Source organism: Oncorhynchus keta, unplaced genomic scaffold, assembly GCF_023373465.1.
Source record: "Oncorhynchus keta strain PuntledgeMale-10-30-2019 unplaced genomic scaffold, Oket_V2 Un_scaffold_8559_pilon_pilon, whole genome shotgun sequence".
In the NCBI taxonomy this organism is placed as follows: domain Eukaryota; kingdom Metazoa; phylum Chordata; class Actinopteri; order Salmoniformes; family Salmonidae; genus Oncorhynchus; species Oncorhynchus keta.
The window spans coordinates 341,173-358,682 of NW_026291008.1; the positions used below are offsets into that span (position 1 = coordinate 341,173).

General features: G+C 44.7%; 1 protein-coding gene across 3 annotated transcripts; it reads left to right on the forward strand.

Annotated features, from left to right (window-relative positions):
• The first annotated feature begins 11,136 nt into the window (after positions 1–11,136).
• LOC118375318 (transcription factor Sp8) lies at positions 11,137–16,781 on the forward strand. Of its 3 annotated transcripts, none has more exons than XM_052517566.1 (2): positions 11,137–11,333; positions 14,272–16,781. In XM_052517566.1, exons 1-2 carry the CDS (start codon positions 11,250–11,252, stop codon positions 15,607–15,609), a joined length of 1,422 nt encoding a protein of 473 aa, XP_052373526.1. In that variant the 5' UTR covers positions 11,137–11,249; the 3' UTR covers positions 15,610–16,781. The 3 variants fall into 3 exon arrangements, with proteins under 3 accessions (XP_052373526.1, XP_052373527.1, XP_052373528.1); XM_052517567.1 differs by lacking the exon at positions 11,137–11,333 and adding an exon at positions 13,012–13,735; XM_052517568.1 differs by lacking the exon at positions 11,137–11,333 and adding an exon at positions 13,742–14,030.
• Positions 16,782–17,510: the final 729 nt, after the last annotated feature.

Sequence of the window (17,510 nt, forward strand, 5' to 3'; positions counted from 1 at the left end):
TGAAGTTAGGGTCCATCCTGCCCTGATGACAGAGATGGACAGTGGATGTAGAGTCCATGACAGATAAGAAAGGAGTCTATGACAAGGAGGAGGAATAGTGACCTTCTGTGGCCTGGTTCTGGTTCTGGTTCTGAATATGTATTGTACCGTGTGCATTTAGTCTGGATTACAACAATAAAGATGCACCTTAAATTGAGTTAAATAACTGTTTAATCAAGTGTCCAAAAATGTTATGCACCGTATGCATTGCATCTGAAAATGTAATGGAAAATAACATGTCAAACCAAATCAAATTGTATTTATCACATGTGCCGAATACAACCTTACAGTGAAATGCTTACTTACAAGCCCTAAACCAACCATGCAGTTCAAAAAATAAATAAGAGTTAAGACAAATATTTACTGGATAAACAAATGTAAAAAATAAAAGAACAACAATTAAATAACAATAGCGAGGCTATATGCAGGGGGTACCGGTACCGAGTCAGTGTGCGGGGTAGAGGTTAGTACAGGTAATTGAGGTAATATGTACATGTAGGTACAGTTGGGGTAAAGTGACTATGCATAGACAATAAAATAATAAACAGCGAGTAGCAGCAGCGTAAAAAGGGGGGCGGGGGTTAATGCATATAGTCCGGGTAGCCATTTGATTAGCTGTCCTACAGTCTTATGGCTTGGTAGTAGAAGCTGTTAAGTAGCCTTTTGGACCTAGACTTGGGGCTCCGGTACCGCTTGCCGTGTGGTAGTAGAGAGATCCGTCTATGACTGGGGTGGCTGGAGTCTTTTTGGGGTGGCTGGAGTCTTTTTAGGGCCCTCCTCTAACACCGCCTGGTATAGAGGTCCTGGATGGCAGGAAGCTTGGCCCCAGTGATGTACTGGGCCAGTACGCACTACCCTCTGTAGCGCTTTGTGGTCGGAGGCCGAGCAGTTGCCATACCAGGCACTGATGCAACCAGTCAGGATGCTCTCGATGGTGCAGCTGTATAACATTGAGGATCTGAGGACCCATGCCAAATAATTTCAGTCTTGTGAGAGGGAATAGGCGTTGTCATGCCCTCTTTACGACTGTCTTGGTGTGTTTGGACCATGATAGTTTGTTGGTGATGTGGACACCAAGGAACTTGAAGCTCTCAACCTGCTCCACTACAGCCCTGTCGATGAGAATAGGGGCGTGGTCGGCCCTCCTTTTCCTGTAATCCACGATCATCTCCTTTGTCTTGATCACGTTGAGGGAGAGGTTGTTGTCCTGGCACCACACTGCCAGGTCTGTGACCTCCTCCCTATAGGCTGTCTCATTGTTATTGGTGATCAGGCCTACCACAATTGTGTTGTCTGCAAACTTAATGATGGTGTGGTGACTTATGACTATAATACTATCTCTGTCTTCTGTACTGATATGCACTGCACAAAGTTATGTGTATTTCTGCACTAAGCTATGTGCATTACTGCACTAATTCATGTGTATTAATGCACTAAGTCACGTGTATTGCTTCACTAAGTCATGTATATTACTGCATTCACTAAGTCATGTGTATTAATGCACTAAGTCATGTGTGTTACTGCACTAAGTCATGTGTATTGCTTCACTAAGTTATAGGTATTGCTTCACTAAGTAATGTGTATTTCTTCACTAAGTTATAGGTATTGCTTCACTAAGTCATGTGTACTTCTTCACTAAGTCATGTGTATTACTTCACTAAGTCATGTGTATTACTGCACTAAGTCATGTGAACTACTGCACTAAGTCATGTGTATTACTGCACTAAGTCATGTGTACTACTGCCATATACAGTATAAATAAAGTTTCGGATATGTTATTATGTAATGCTGCCGTCAGACTCTATTCTTTATCCCAGTAGTTGTCAACATTGATAACTGGGGGTTAGGTTGGTTTGGAGATTATACAGACTGTCACAAAGGGGGGCGACGGGCCGCATCCTCGTCCATACCCTCTGAGACTGTGGCTGCATGTGTCATCTGTTGCAAACGACCATGGGGAGCACCTCAGACACACACACACACCACACACACACACACACACACACACACACACACACCACACACACACACACCACACACACGCACAAAACATGTTGCGGGAAGAGACCGCAGCAGGCGTGATGACATGTTAAATTACCCCGGTGATGTATAGCTTAATGAACCCCTTGTGTTGATCAGGCTCCACATTAATCAACAGCCATGAACAGATTCCCTTATTTTCTCAACGCTGCCTTGATAAACTGCAATTTCATTTAACCTTGGACAGCAACTTTAATAGCTTCCACAGGACAACTGTCAATACTTTCCTGGGTGTACAGTGATTAAATTGCAGGGCGAGAAGTGGGTCCCAGCTTCCTCCTCATACTCATCCCTCTATCCTCTCCCCTTCCTCCCTCCCCACCCCACTTTACTTCAAATCACAGTTTGTACTTCCACACTTGCACAGTCTGCATGTGTAGGTGCCACGTGAAGTGAAAACAGAAAACAGACATTTCGTGAAATCATCAAAATAATCCAAAGATGTGCATTGTGGGTTTCTCTTTGACACATAAATGACGTTGTCATTCTAGCAACAGCCCATGAACATTACATGAATGTATTGCGCCCAAAGGAGTGAAAGAAAGCCAGTGAAACCTGTTAATGTTTTGGCAACCTACAAGACTGTGTTGCTGGGGTTACAAACCAACCTCACAGTTTATGTTTCTCTCAGCAAAGCAAAACATTGCTCCAAAATACCCCACACCACTTTGCTATTCTTCAAAGACGAAACAACACCAGAGACGTATTGGCTGCCACGGCAACACATATCCTTGTAGAGAAAATATAGATGTGCACCAGGATATGCTGTTTAAAAAGCACTGAAGCCAAAGATATTGACGCCAGTAGCCTTAGCCCAGTAGCCTTAGCCCAGTAGCCTTAGCCCAGTGGCTTTAGCCCAGTAGCCTTAGCCCAGTAGCCTTAGCCCAGTGGCCTTAGCCCAGTGGCCTTAGCCCAGTAGCCTTAGCCCAGTAGCCTTAGCCCAGTGGCTTTAGCCCAGTAGCCTTAGCCCAGTGGTCTTAGCCCAGTGGCTTTAGCCCAGTAGCCTTAGCCCAGTAGCCTTAGCCCAGTGGCTTTAGCCCAGTAGCCTTAGCCCAGTGGCCTTAGCCCAGTGGCTTTAGCCCAGTAGCCTTAGCCCAGTAGACTTAGCCCAGTGGCTTTAGCCCAGTAGCCTTAGCCCAGTAGCCTTAGCCCACTGGCTTTAGCCCAGTAGCCTTAGCCAAGTGGCTTTAGCCCAGTGGCTTTAGCCCAGTAGCCTTAGCCCAGTGGCTTTAGCCCAGTAGCCTTAGCCCAGTAGCCTTAGCCCAGTAGCCTTAGCCCAGTGGCTTTAGCCCAGTAGCCTTAGCCCAGTGGCCTTAGCCCAGTAGCCTTAGCCCAGTAGCCTTAGCCCAGTAGCCTTAGCCCAGTGGCCTTAGCCCAGTAGCCTTAGCCCAGTAGCCTTAGCCCAGTGGCCTTATCCCAGTGGCCTTAGCCCAGTAGCCTTAGCCCAGTGGCCTTAGCCCAGAAGCCTTAGCCCAGTAGCCTTAGCCCAGTGGCTTTAGCCCAGTAGCCTTAGCCCAGAAGCCTTAGCCCAGTGGCTTTAGCCCAGTAGCCTTAGCCCAGTAGACTTATCCCAGTAGCCTTAGCCCAGTAGCCTTAGCCCAGTGGCCTTAGCCCAGTAGCCTTAGCCCAGTGGCCTTAGCCCAGTGGCCTGAGCCCAGTAGACTTAGCCCAGTAGCCTTAGCCCAGTGGCTTTAGCCCAGTGGCTTTAGCCCAGTAGCTTTAGCCCAGTAGCCTTAGCCCAGTGGCCTTAGCCCAGTAGCCTTAGCCCAGTAGACTTAGCCCAGTAGCCTTAGCCCAGTAGACTTAGCCCAGTAGCCTTAGCCCAGTAGCCTTAGCCCAGTGGCCTTAGCCCAGTGGCCTTAGCCCAGTAGACTTAGCCCAGTAGCCTTAGCCCAGTAGACTTAGCCCAGTAGCCTTAGCCCAGTAGCCTTAGCCCAGTGGCCTTAGCCCAGTAGCCTTAGCCCAGTAGCCTTAGCCCAGTAGCCTTAGCCCAGTAGCCCAGTGGCCTTAGCCCAGTAGCCTTAGCCCAGTAGCCTTAGTCCAGTGGCCTTAGCCCAGTGGCCTTAGCCCAGTAGCCTTAGCCCAGTAGCCTTAGCCCAGTGGCTTTAGCCCAGTAGCCTTAGCCCAGTGGCCTTAGCCCAGTGGCTTTAGCCCAGTAGCCTTAGCCCAGAAGCCTTAGGCCAGTGGCCTTAACCCAGTAGCCTTAGCCCAGTAGCCTTAGCCCAGTAGCCTTAGCCCAGTGGCTTTAGCCCAGTAGCCTTAGCCCAGTAGCCTTAGCCCAGTAGCCTTATCCCAGTGGCCTTAGCCCAGTGGCCTTAGCCCAGTAGCCTTAGCCCAGTGGCCTTAGCCCAGTAGCCTTAGCCCAGTGGCTTTAGCCCAGTAGCCTTAGCCCAGTAGCCTTAGCCCAGTGGCCTTAGCCCAGTAGCCTTAGCCCAGTAGACTTAGCCCAGTAGCCTTAGCCCAGTAGACTTAGCCCAGTAGCCTTAGCCCAGTAGCCTTAGCCCAGTGGCCTTAGCCCAGTGGCCTTAGCCCAGTAGACTTAGCCCAGTAGCCTTAGCCCAGTAGACTTAGCCCAGTAGCCTTAGCCCAGTAGCCTTAGCCCAGTGGCCTTAGCCCAGTGGCCTTAGCCCAGTAGACTTAGCCCAGTAGCCTTAGCCCAGTGGCTTTAGCCCAGTGGCTTTAGCCCAGTAGCCTTAGCCCAGTAGCCTTAGCCCAGTGGCCTTAGCCCAGTAGCCTTAGCCCAGTAGACTTAGCCCAGTAGCCTTAGCTCAGTAGACTTAGCCCAGTAGCCTTAGCCCAGTAGCCTTAGCCCAGTGGCCTTAGCCCAGTAGACTTAGCCCAGTAGCCTTAGCCCAGTAGACTTAGCCCAGTAGCCTTAGCCCAGTAGCCTTAGCCCAGTGGCCTTAGCCCAGTAGCCTTATCCCAGTGGCCTTAGCCCAGTGGCCTTAGCCCAGTGGCCTTAGCCCAGTGGCCTTAGCCCAGTAGCCTTAGCCCAGTGGCCTTAGCCCAGTGGCCTTAGCCCAGTAGCCTTAGCCCAGTAGCCTTAGCCCAGTAGCCTTAGCCCAGTGGCCTTAGCCCAGTAGACTTAGCCCAGTAGCCTTAGCCCAGTAGCCTTAGCCCAGTAGCATTAGCCCAGTAGCCTTATCCCAGTGGCCTTAGCCCAGTAGACTTAGCCCAGTAGCCTTAGCCCAGTAGCCTTAGCCCAGTGGCCTTAGCCCAGTAGCCTTAGCCCAGTAGCCTTATCCCAGTGGCCTTAGCCCAGTGGCCTTAGCCCAGTAGCCTTAGCCCAGTGGCCTTAGCCCAGTGGCCTTAGCCCAGTAGCCTTAGCCCAATAGCCTTAGCCCAGTAGCCTTAGCCCAGTGGCCTTAGCCCAGTCCTAGTGATTTTCAGAGGCATCCACCACCCTTGTCAATTGAGCAGAAATGATCAGCCTGGAGAGGCATGCTAGCTGATTAAAACCAATTGTCAGGGAAGGGAAGGACAAGGCAACCTCTTTACTGCATGATGAACTAACTACATGGAAGCAGACAATCTCCCCCCTCAGGGAAATCACTCCAGGTCTTAATTAAAGCATTGTGTTTTCGCTCAGCTTTCTGTATTATCACCACGTGTACGTACTTGAGAGAAGAATAAGGACGTTACCAGGAAACTAAGACATCAGATGAAGAGAGATGACAGCAGAGGACCGGCCCTGTTGTCTGTCAATGTAGGATAATAGAGAGGTGAAATGTTTAGTACACATTCAGTAAGTAAAACTGAATAATGTTCTGGAAATGTGATAATTGTGTCACTGCTCACTCCCTCATACTAGAATATGTTCACAGGTTGTAACAGTTGATCCTCCGTCACAATAGAATATGTTCACAGGTTGTAACAGTTGATCCTCCGTCACAATAGAATATGTTCACAGGTTGTAACAGTTGATCCTCCGTCACAATAGAATATGTTCACAGGTTGTAACAGTTGATCCTCCGTCACAATAGAATATGTTCACAGGTTGTAACAGTTGATCCTCCGTCACAATAGAATATGTTCACAGGTTGTAACAGTTGATCCTCCGTCACAATAGAATATGTTCACAGGTTGGAAACTTTCATCCAATGTTCTGGAAAGATTGACTTACCTGAAACGTGTGTGACATGGCAATAGAATATTTCACAAGTCTATTATCACGTCCACAACATTGTTTCCCTGCCGTGCTGCAGCTCTAAAGTCACCACGAAGGCAATGTGAACATCATTGTTGATATCGATTCATTGGCTACAGTTCACAAGTATAAAGAACCTACCCATTGGGGCAAAAACTGGTTGAATCAATGTTGTTTCCACATCATTTCAACACAAACATTTTATGTGATGACGTAAGGTAATTTCGTATGTTTTTCACCCAACTTTTAACCTAAATCCAACTTTTAACCTAAATCCAACAGCGTGACATTTTTGGTTGGTTTTTTTGGGGTTGTTTTCGTGTCAAATAATGTTTCATTAGTTGACAACTCAACCAAATGTAAATGAAAACTAAACGTTGATGTCTGTGCCCGGTGGGTAGCTAAGTTCTTTCTAAGATAGCCATACTTCAGCCCCCATCCGTTCCGTTCAGTGAACTAACAAAACAAAGTCATGTGTATCTATTGTGTTCCATGGGTGATGTAACAAGGAAAGCAAACATTTCTCTCCTCTCGCTCGCCTTCTCCACCCACACTTGAGAGGTGATGGGCGAACACACAGACTTCCATTATTATCCCACACGGCCAGAATGCCTGCAGGAGGATAATTAGAGAAAGTTGAAGGGCCAGGGCTAATCCTAGATACTTGACTCTGTATGCCTGCCTTCCTCCCTCTCCTCCAGCCCGCCTGTCTCTTAGGCTGCCGCTCACACAGGCAAAGTGTAACGCTTCGGCTCGCTGAATGCCAATAAGAGGACCTCATGGCCTGCAGACGCACTAGTCAAACCAAATGGCAGCACAATATACTGTAAACTGCCTTATTCCTGGACGCGCCTCAGACACAGCAATCTATCGCTCCAGTCATGTACCAAACACACAGCTACTAGACATAGAAAAGAGTGAACGAGGCGTTATCAGCTGGGCCAACAGTTAATCAGGACTCGCTATGGGGATAACGCAACCACTTTGTATCTATCGTAGATGGCCAGTCATTTGCGTGAACTGTGAAGCGTATGTCAAATCAGAAGAAAACAGTAACTTCACGCTGAACACACTACTGGAGAAGATGTCTGAGTGTCTCCCAACAATGATACGTATTGATCCCGAAGAGAGAGTGAAACACACAGGCAGCTTGGGGATCAACAGCGTGTGGCGTCATAGATAATAATTATTATTATATCATTTACTGTATGTATGGACCATACAGCCAACATTAAAGCCTAAATACGACCTCAAAGTAGCAACTAAACTTCCATAATGTCTCTTTTGTTCCTTCTGTTCCTTGTCCCTTGGTTCCTACAGTTGGATCTGGGCCTACATGCCTAACAGCCCAAGCAGCTGGAGACGTGCATCTAGGCTGATGTACATAGTCCCAGTGACAGACAGGTGTTAAGAGTGATCATTAGCACACCATCACTGCCATCATGGTCTTACAGCCTCCCCCAGCCTTCACTTCAGCCTCTGGGGACATGTGTTGTTTAGCGTACAATTAGCTTGATATTATACATAGGACCAATTATGTCCATGTAAATTACCCAGTAGCTCTCTTGGTGTTGAATCTTTTCCCTGTAAACTTAGAAACGTACTGCGTTGCGTCAGCAACACCTGTGCAGGGAACAGAGAATAAGGTTCTGTTGTGGCGTGTTAAAACTCTAAAAATAGAACCATGGAGCTAACTAGTACATGGTCCACAAGGAAGTAAAGCATTTATTAACTATCAACTATATTCCATTTCCTAACTATTACATTCTCAAAGATAAGCTCTTTTTAAAAATGAAACCTAAAACATTTTATTACACTATTTCCCCCTCCAAAAAAAGCTAAGATAAAAGGAGGATAAAAAGCCTTTGGAGGCCCCAGCCCCAATCCATTCATCCCTGAACCAAAGAGGTCCCGCTAGACAACACCGCCAGCAGCTGGCTGATCGATATGTCACAACAGATCAGAGGTTAAGGCAGTCAAAAGATTGTTAACTAGCCATTTTATCTGCCAGACATTTATATCATTGTTTATGGTCCAGTGCTTCTCTTCAGCACTGGCCATGCTGCACACCTGTGCCTGGAGCACTATGAGGGAACACTATTGTCCCACTGTTGATGACCTCCAGGCCTGGCCCAGAAAGCCTGCCTGCCACACCACTCTCTCTCTGACTGAAGTGACGTCCCAGATAAAGTACATTACTTCAAAACATGTAAAAAATAAATAAAGAGATTTGCACGCTCTCTAAAATCTCCCAATACTGTAATGGATAAACACCAGATTTTCAGCACACAGTGTCTTGTTCAGAGTTTGTTTACATGAAAACAAACGTTTTGCATGTCTTTAAGAGCTTTTAAAAATATAATCATTATGATAGCTTTGCTTGGGTTTTGAGGATTCTAGCTACAGTTTCAATGTTATTTCTTAACAATGTCTTCAAGTTGTCTGATGTCTGTAATGGCTATATGTAGGTAAATCTAGCCAACTCACCGTGATAAGATATTTAGGAGCTTTTAAATCTCTTCTGAGCGGAGCACCACCCACTGATACTAATTTACTGACACAGAGTTGGATGGGATGTGAAAGCCACTGAAATAAACTCAATTACACTGTATGTTGCATTGTTGCATGACACTGTGATTATAAAGTATATTTACTCTCAATCAAAATATGGTCATCTTTGTCACCCATTGGTGTGTCTCAAATGTGTGTGTGTGTGTGTGTGTGTGTGTGTGTGTGTGTGTGTGTGTGTGTGTGTGTGTGTGTGTGTGTGTGTGTGTGTGTGTGTGTGTGTGTGTGTGTGTGTGTGTGTGTGTGTGTGTGTGTGTGTGTGTGTGTGTGTGTGTGTGTGTGTGTGCGTGCGTGCGTGCGTGCGTGCGTGCGTGCGTGTGTGAGTGTGTGTGAGTGTGTGTGCGTGCGTGCGTGCGTGCGTGCGTGTGTGTGTGTGTGTGTGATACTTGAGTGCTCGAGTGCAACCGTCTATACATGCATGTGAGTATCTCTGTGCATGTGTGTATGTGTTTCTATGTGTTTATGTGTGCATGCATCTCTGAACCACAACAGTATGCTGTGTAACACATGGGTTTGTTTGCTGCCCCGACTCTGTCTCTGTCACTGTCTCTCTGTGTCCCTGGTTCTCTGTGTCCCTGGCTCTCTGTGTCCCTGGCTCTCTGTGTCCCTGGCTCTGTCCATCTGTCCACGCCAAATGGCGTCCTTTTCGCTATAGGGCTCTGGTCAAAAGTAGTGCACTATATAGGGAATAGGGTGCTATTTGGAACACACTACCTCTGTGTCCCTGCTGGCTTGCTGGGAGAGGGGAGGCCCTCAGTGAGTGTGGCTCACCCAGGCGGAGACAGGCTTCCTGCACATCCTTTGTCACACCATTTGGGCCCTTGTGTCTGTGGCTCCCCTGCTTCAGACCTACTTGGCAGCTCACAGGACAGACAGACATCTGCTCCTCCTAACCTCCTGCATGGTGAACAGAGAGAGAGGAGAGGAGAGGAGAGGAGAGGAGAGGAGAGGAGAGAGGAGAGGAGAGGAGAGGAGAGGAGAGGAGAGGAGAGGAGAGGAGAGGAGAGGAGAGGAGAGGAGAGGAGAGGAGGGAACCACCACTAGCCCACACCAGCAGTCAGTCAGTCAAAAACACTTGTGTCCCCATATCCTGTTCTGTCACTTGAGTTAACACCATGCTATAGATATGATCACATCTATGGGCAGTGTGAGTAACAATAGTGGAATAGTGAAGCCACTCAAACACACTGTCCTGAAATCCTATTATGTCACTTGAGACATATTGCATAAAACAACATATCATAGGCTAAGTATGGCAGAGGGTTGAAACATGGGTTTGATAGGCATCTGTAAGCTACCCTCGGACACTCAACTCTTTATTTCTCTTCATTTAACATGAGGTGGTGGCCCTAAACCCACAAACAATGGTTTCGTTTTTGTCATTCTTCCAAGACAATTATTTGCATGGTTTTATGCAAAGATCTAATTTCACCAAGATAAGTCGACTAATTGCTGTGGCAAGCCTCAACCTGCTGTTTACTTCCGAGCATGGATCTTCAGCAGTAAGACCCTGAGATGATCAAGTTGCTTTGTAAATCACCACATTTAGAGTAAAGTTCTCCATCCCTTTCATCTGGCTACTTCCCCCTCAGACTCTCCTTCCCTTCATTTTCTATGCAGAATAATTCTAAAGAAGGCTATATTGAGCACATTTTGTTCGTGCTCAGCGGCCCTGAATAACGCGGTCATTATGGCGGTGAAAGAGACAGGTTTGGAGTTTGATTTCATGATGGTAATATAGTCCATGTGTGTAGGAGAAAGAAAGCCCTAAATGGGGACATCTGTTCAATGTGATGTACAGTTAGTGGGGAGACAGGCGATCAGAAAGAACAACCTGTGCCCGGCCTCACCATATGAACTCAGGCCAACCCACCCTCACTGTGACTGGAACGTTTATGGGAGAGAGTCTGTGCGCACAAATTGCCGACAAAGGGAATTGTTTTAATTGTAAAATCCGGATGGGTAAAACCACCCTAGTAAAAATGTGAAAGTCAACTGACCATTTGGAAGTGTCCAATCTCTCTCTAGCATCAGTGATGTAGTTGTCCATTAGTGACACGTTGAAACATGTTGCATGGGGAACTGTGATCTTGCTGACCTATCAAATCAGCCTGCTTGATAATACAACCCAGCAATTTGTCAATGTGACATACCATGGTTTCCACACATGGGGACTTGTTTATAAAGATAACCTCTCCATCTTTCTCCATCATAGAAAAACGCAGCATCACATGTTTGCATACCTTATGTTAGGGCTCATACCTACCTGGGATATTTAGGTAAGCACGTGACTGCGCAACCTTGTCAGTTGGCTTGAACACATGTTGTGATTAGACCACCGGTGGACGAGCAAGCCTCTCTCTCCTCAGTTATTCCTAATTAAACGCAATTCCCAAAGTACCATTTATCTTGCAGGAGACAGGGTCTACTGTTGTACCGCCTGCGGGTGGAGGGGATGCAGCGCTGCGCTCAGCCTCGTACACTACAGACAGAAACATCGAGGGTCAATCGATATCAATATGGCGCCGAGTGGAGCACGGTATGTAAGCCTCTATCTAGGCTACACATTGTATTTTTCAAATAATTTGGTGTATCTCTTTAACGCTTTTGGACTTTTTGTTGTTGTTGTCGTCATTTGACCTAAATTGTTTAGGGAGAAATGACGTCAACTAATCAACTGATTGAGTTCTAGTATAGCGTGTACTTCTATTCTTATGGAAACTCTGTATTGTTTTTTTATGGTTATCATAAATGTTAAATAGCATATTAGTGAGTTTTAAGTTTAATATTGGAGACCCAGTTTTCCCGAAATTATAAGCTAAATGAATGGGTTGCATTAATTAAGCTACAGGCAAGTTTTACAAATCTAAAGTTTGATTTATTTTCAAATAAAAATAAGGTTTCTATTTCAATATTTGCAGAAATCACAGTCAATAATAAAATGATAAATAAATGATAAAATGTGAAACTGAGCTGTGAAGAACTCAAAATACGTGTTTTTAACATAGGCCTACTACAATTGTTAAACTATTTCTACAGTTATTGAATGAACACGAGAAATGATTATGTCAATATTAGACTGGTGCATAGACATGACACAACACAACTGTTACTTAGGCGATATCAACTACATGTATAGTAATCATTTTTAGTCCAATGCTCTCTGTTACTTAGCCTAGATATTTATTTATTTCATATTTTGTTTTTTTCCAGCACTATGGACACATTTTGACTGCACCTTGTTCGCTCTAGCAGCGTAAATGAAATCCAAAAAGCTGTTGACCAATCGAAGAAACAGAGGAATTAATCAGATAGTCCATCTATCACACAGTGTAATAAAGGAAGCGACGTGGGTTAGGCAGATGATGTGATGAATAATCCCTGGTCGTTTTAATTAACTTTTCGCTGTCTTGTAATGACCAAGCTGGTCAACAGACCCGGTCAATAAGCATGTTAATATCAAACATATAAAACTACGCATGATTAAAAACCTCCTGCGTTATTAAATTTGAAATTCAAATGAAATTTATGCTGCCAATGCACATTGCATGCTAATATAGCGAGGGGAAGAGAGAGAGAGAATGATAGAGAGAGAGAGAGAGAGAGAGAGATGGGGAGAGCGACAGGGGAAAATGAGAGAGAGAGTCCCCGGGTTGTTATGGCCTTCAAGTCCCTGTTATGTAACGAACGGAAGCTATTATTATTATTATTATGTACATGTACTCAGCTACATGGGCTCATAACAGTTGAGATGTGATGGAACATATTCGATATTATAAAAATAGCTTTTAATTTTATATTTGATCGAATGTGTAAGATCCGCAAAGGCTGTACGAAAACAGACAGAAATGTGCATTGTATCGTTGTAATGCGCCTGTAGGCTACACTGTTTAATCTAAGATACAATTGATTCATTATTAACGATATAATGAGGCTACACAGATCTCACCTGGACACACAAAACAGGGAAAGGTAACAATGATTCAATTAAATGAAGCACACACACACACACACACACACACACACACACACACACACTGTAACTCCGTGGACTGATGTACCAATGTAAACGAACTAGCTAAATGAAGTGTATAATTATTTTGTCATACTATGAAGTTAATGATAAAGTCAGTCATCTATTTTCTGGAATGCAGTGCATTGTAGTTTTAATCAAAATTGTCAAAATAATTGAATGCAATTACAGTAAAGTGACATTTTCAAAAAAGGTAATATTGGTCCTGCATGTGAAAACAGTGGAGTCTTTTGTAGGCTTCATAATCGTTGTTCGCATGAATTACTTAAAAGTAATGACAACAACATTAATGTAAAACTTCGAAGGGAAATACGCCACAGAAGGTTAGCTAAGACATCTGTGTCCTCAATGTAACACTGATACAAAGTGAAGCAAAAGCTTTGAAAAAAGGGATTGAAAATATCCTAAATAGTCATATACAAATGTTTGATACCACTGTAATAACCACAAAATATAAATAACAATAACAGCAACAACGAATAATAACCTAATAACAATAATTACGATAACAATAAATAATAGCACAAGTAGTCTCATTTTAATCGTAAATAAATACAATTCCCAGATTTCCTCTTTCAAATGTGAATAAGTAATTATTTTCACTCTCATTTAACTTTACCTTCTTCCGTTCTTTTATTATGAAGAGGGTGGTGAAGGGGTGGAGAGCTGTCTGAAGTAGTCTACTGATGACCTCACGTTAGAATGTGGCAGTGTGGTGGAACAGAGGCGCTGATTGGTCGCCCGTGTCACAGCGGTACTTCAAAGCCGGAGAGGACCTACAATTGTGGTGGAATGGGCGGAACACATCATTGTATTGCACACCTCTAAAAAAACACTGCCGTGATTCATAAATATAAAAAGATCCTCTGAGGAGGGCACTTTTTGTGATGGCAACTTCACTTCTAGGGGTGAGTCTAAGGGGTTTCTTGCTGGTTTAATTAGTTATTTTATTGTCCAGCGGAGGGGATTAACATTGCTTCCGTCACACTAGGAAAGACAGTTCGTTGATTATGTTTTAAGCAAGTGGGTCACGAGTAAAAAGCTGAGATTCATTTCGCAACGACAGAGAGACGCGCGCGGGATATAACTTTCTACTGATGTGCACAAGACGCGCATGTTGTTGTACATGTGTCATATGTAACGTCATTTAATAGTTTTGTAATAGCTACATTTTGGTGCGTTCTATTTCATCTCAGTCTACAGGTATGTTATGACTCTGTTATGACTTGGAAAAGATGCCTGTTTAAACTGTCCCGCTAGTTGGCCTATTGCAAATGGAAATAGTTTACAAAGTAGCTTTTGCATTAGCACGGAATGAACTTTTCACCGACCAAATAATCATTGTTATTGTAGCCTACTATAGGAAAGGCTATTAGGCACCAACTGACCAAGCAAACTGAAAAGTTCGTTATCGATATCAACATGTTGTTTCTTGTCATTTCAGGAGGAGCCGAGGCTAGGATCGACTCCTTTAGCCATGTTGGCTGCGACATGCAACAAGATAGGGAGTCCGAGCCCATCACCATCCTCCATTTCGGATAATTCTTCATCTTTTGGGAAAGGCTTCCACCCGTGGAAGCGAGCCACCGCCAGCAGCTGCAGCCTTGGGTCCGGCCTGTCCGGTTTTGGAGTGTCCCGTAACGGAGCTGGTCTATCGGACTCGTTTGGCACCAACAGCTCTCCCGGTTCCAGTGCCTTCTCCCTAACGTCCGGCAACTCATCCACGCCCCACTTTGGAAACGACTATTCTGTATTTCAGGCCTCCGTTACAAACAGTTCTCAAGAACCCAGCCATCAACCCGTCTTCATTTCCAAGGTGCACTCCTCAGTGGACAGTCTGCAAGGCATCTACCCGAGAATGAGCGTTGCACATCCGTACGAGTCCTGGTTCAAATCATCCCATCATGGTATCCCCACAGGAGAGGTTGGCACCACCGGCGCGTCTGCATGGTGGGATGTGGGAGCGGGTTGGATTGATGTTCAGAACCCGAGTGGAGCAGCTCTACAGTCCTCGTTGCACTCCGGTGGACTCCAGACATCGTTACACTCTCCTTTAGGGGGCTACAATTCCGATTACTCCAGCCTAAGTCACTCAGCCTTCAGTACAAGTCCCTCTCCACACCTTTTGACAACCGGACAACACCTGATGGACGGTTACAAGCCGGTGTTATCCTCTTATCCGGACTCCAGTCCGTCTCCATTAGGCGGAGCAGGGGGGAATATGTTATCTGGGGGGCCAACGGCCTCTCTAGCGGGGTCTCCCCGGTCCTCCGCACGGCGCTACTCTGGCAGAGCCACCTGCGACTGTCCCAACTGTCAGGAGTCGGAAAGGCTGGGGCCGGCAGGAGCAAGTCTGCGGAGGAAAGGGCTCCATAGCTGTCACATTCCGGGCTGTGGAAAGGTTTACGGCAAAACGTCGCACCTCAAGGCGCACTTGAGGTGGCACACCGGAGAGAGACCGTTTGTGTGTAACTGGCTGTTTTGCGGGAAGAGGTTTACGCGCTCTGATGAGCTCCAGCGACACTTGCGCACGCACACTGGGGAGAAAAGATTCGCCTGTCCCGTCTGCAACAAGAGGTTTATGCGGAGCGACCATCTGAGTAAACACGTAAAGACTCACAGCGCCGGGGGCTCCGCCGGGTCTGGCTCTGGCAGCGGGGGAAAGAGGGGAAGCGATACCGACAGTGAGCACAGTGCACCGGGGAGCCCTCGATGCCATTCCCCCGACCTGTTGCAAGCTCCCGAATCTACCCCGGGAACGGGAAACGAACGGCCTTTCTAAACTCTCTCGACTAAGTATAATATCTGAGAAAAGCATATGATCTGAGGGAAATGGCTAAACTACAGTGGACATACGTCGAGTATGCGTAATTATGCTAATGTGTGCAAGTTGAGTTAATCAAGTGATTTAGACTACTGATCAAATGATATCTCCTAGTAGCCTATTGATGACGTGGGGTGTACAGGTCAAATACAGTACTGGTAAAGTAATCCTGAAGGCACACTGGAACACTGGGGCACAATGTAAACACATCAGTGTTCTTCTAACGCACAGACTGATCCAACCGGGGAGGCCTATACTTTGGTGTATGTACCCTTTTGAGTGTTTTTACGCAACATGGTTATTACATGGGTATTACAATAAGCAAGAAATAGACAACGTTGTTCTATCACTTGGTGATAATATGTGTCCTGCAATATCGTGTTACTACTGTGCTGACGTACTTTTATTCAAAACCAAACTGTGGCACTTTATTAGCCTGTTGAACACTGAAATGATCAGTTCGCGTCCTTTTCGGCGGCTCCTTTGTAAGGACAAATCACTGTAGCTGTTTATGTGCGGTGATCCACGTTTTCTTTATGTCCTGATCTACCCTATCGAACACATCACCTGTTTATTATTAATAATGGAGGAAAAGTTATGTCACCCGTTGGTTAAACGCTCCACGGATACTATCAGAAAGAGCCTGTCCAAGTTTGTAATGAATACTTACATTTCACGTCACTGCAAGGCTGTATATAATGAGAAATGTAATAGCCTAGAAAATTATCCCGCACCAATGTAAAGGTGAGTTATGTATTTGTCCATGAGACGATTTTGTATAGTCATTTCTAGTTGTACATTTGGCTCTAGTAAATATCTGAACATGTACGGAAGTGTATTTTGACATTATTGTTTTATTTTGTTTTGTTTGTTTGTCAGGATATAAAAAAATGTTATTGTGGGGAGTTATATATTTAACCACGAGTTTTACTTGTATTTCTGAGTCTTTTAATAGACGCACTTTGAATTTATTTGTAAGAAGATTTCGAAATCATTCACTGTTTATTATTCTCATCTTTTAATTTAAGTAAGCATGTTGTAAAGTGACGTTAAATTCACAAGCATCATTTCTCAGAGACTGGCTTTCTAATTTAAGCCACTCAATAAAGTCGGTATGGATTCAGAATCAATTCGTTTAGACTGAGTTTGTCTGCTTCCTAATTGAAATTGAACACGTCATTTGGCACAGTCGACAAAGCTATTCTCTGCAATTTAGAAGTAGGATAAAATTGTTACACCCAAAATGTTGCTATGCTGTGGCAATTTCATAAATAGTTGACAGAGGCCGATGCTACACATTCATTTTTATGTACAATTACAAGTTCATTCAATCAAATGTCTTTGATTCTCCGATCTGCTGCTTCTCAAACAAATACCAAAGTTCAAACAAACTATTTAATAGAACATATTCTTTCATCAGAATTTCATAGCCTAAACCATAGGTTTAGTTTTTCTTAATAAATTAGTATTAGCGCTGAGCTTTCTTTCTGTGACGTTTTACATCCAGATGTGCAAAACATTTGATATAAAAACAAATACAATTCTATATTTGAATGTATGTAATGAAATTGTTATTACCGATGGGCAATTATAATAAAAGTATATAGTATATATGACGTTTCCACGCCAAGAAGATACGTGTCTGACAGTTTGGGTAGTTTGAGTAAACGAACATCCACATTAAAATTAATTGCATGACCATGTTTGAAAAATAAATACTGTAACTACTATTTTAAGTATTATAATTTTCTTGTGGTCCCATCTCATTTTCTGAACATAAAAGCTCGCGTCCAGATAAAGAAAATGCTGCGTGCTTAAAACCTGTTCCATATTTGGTTGCGAATGTAACATGTCACTTT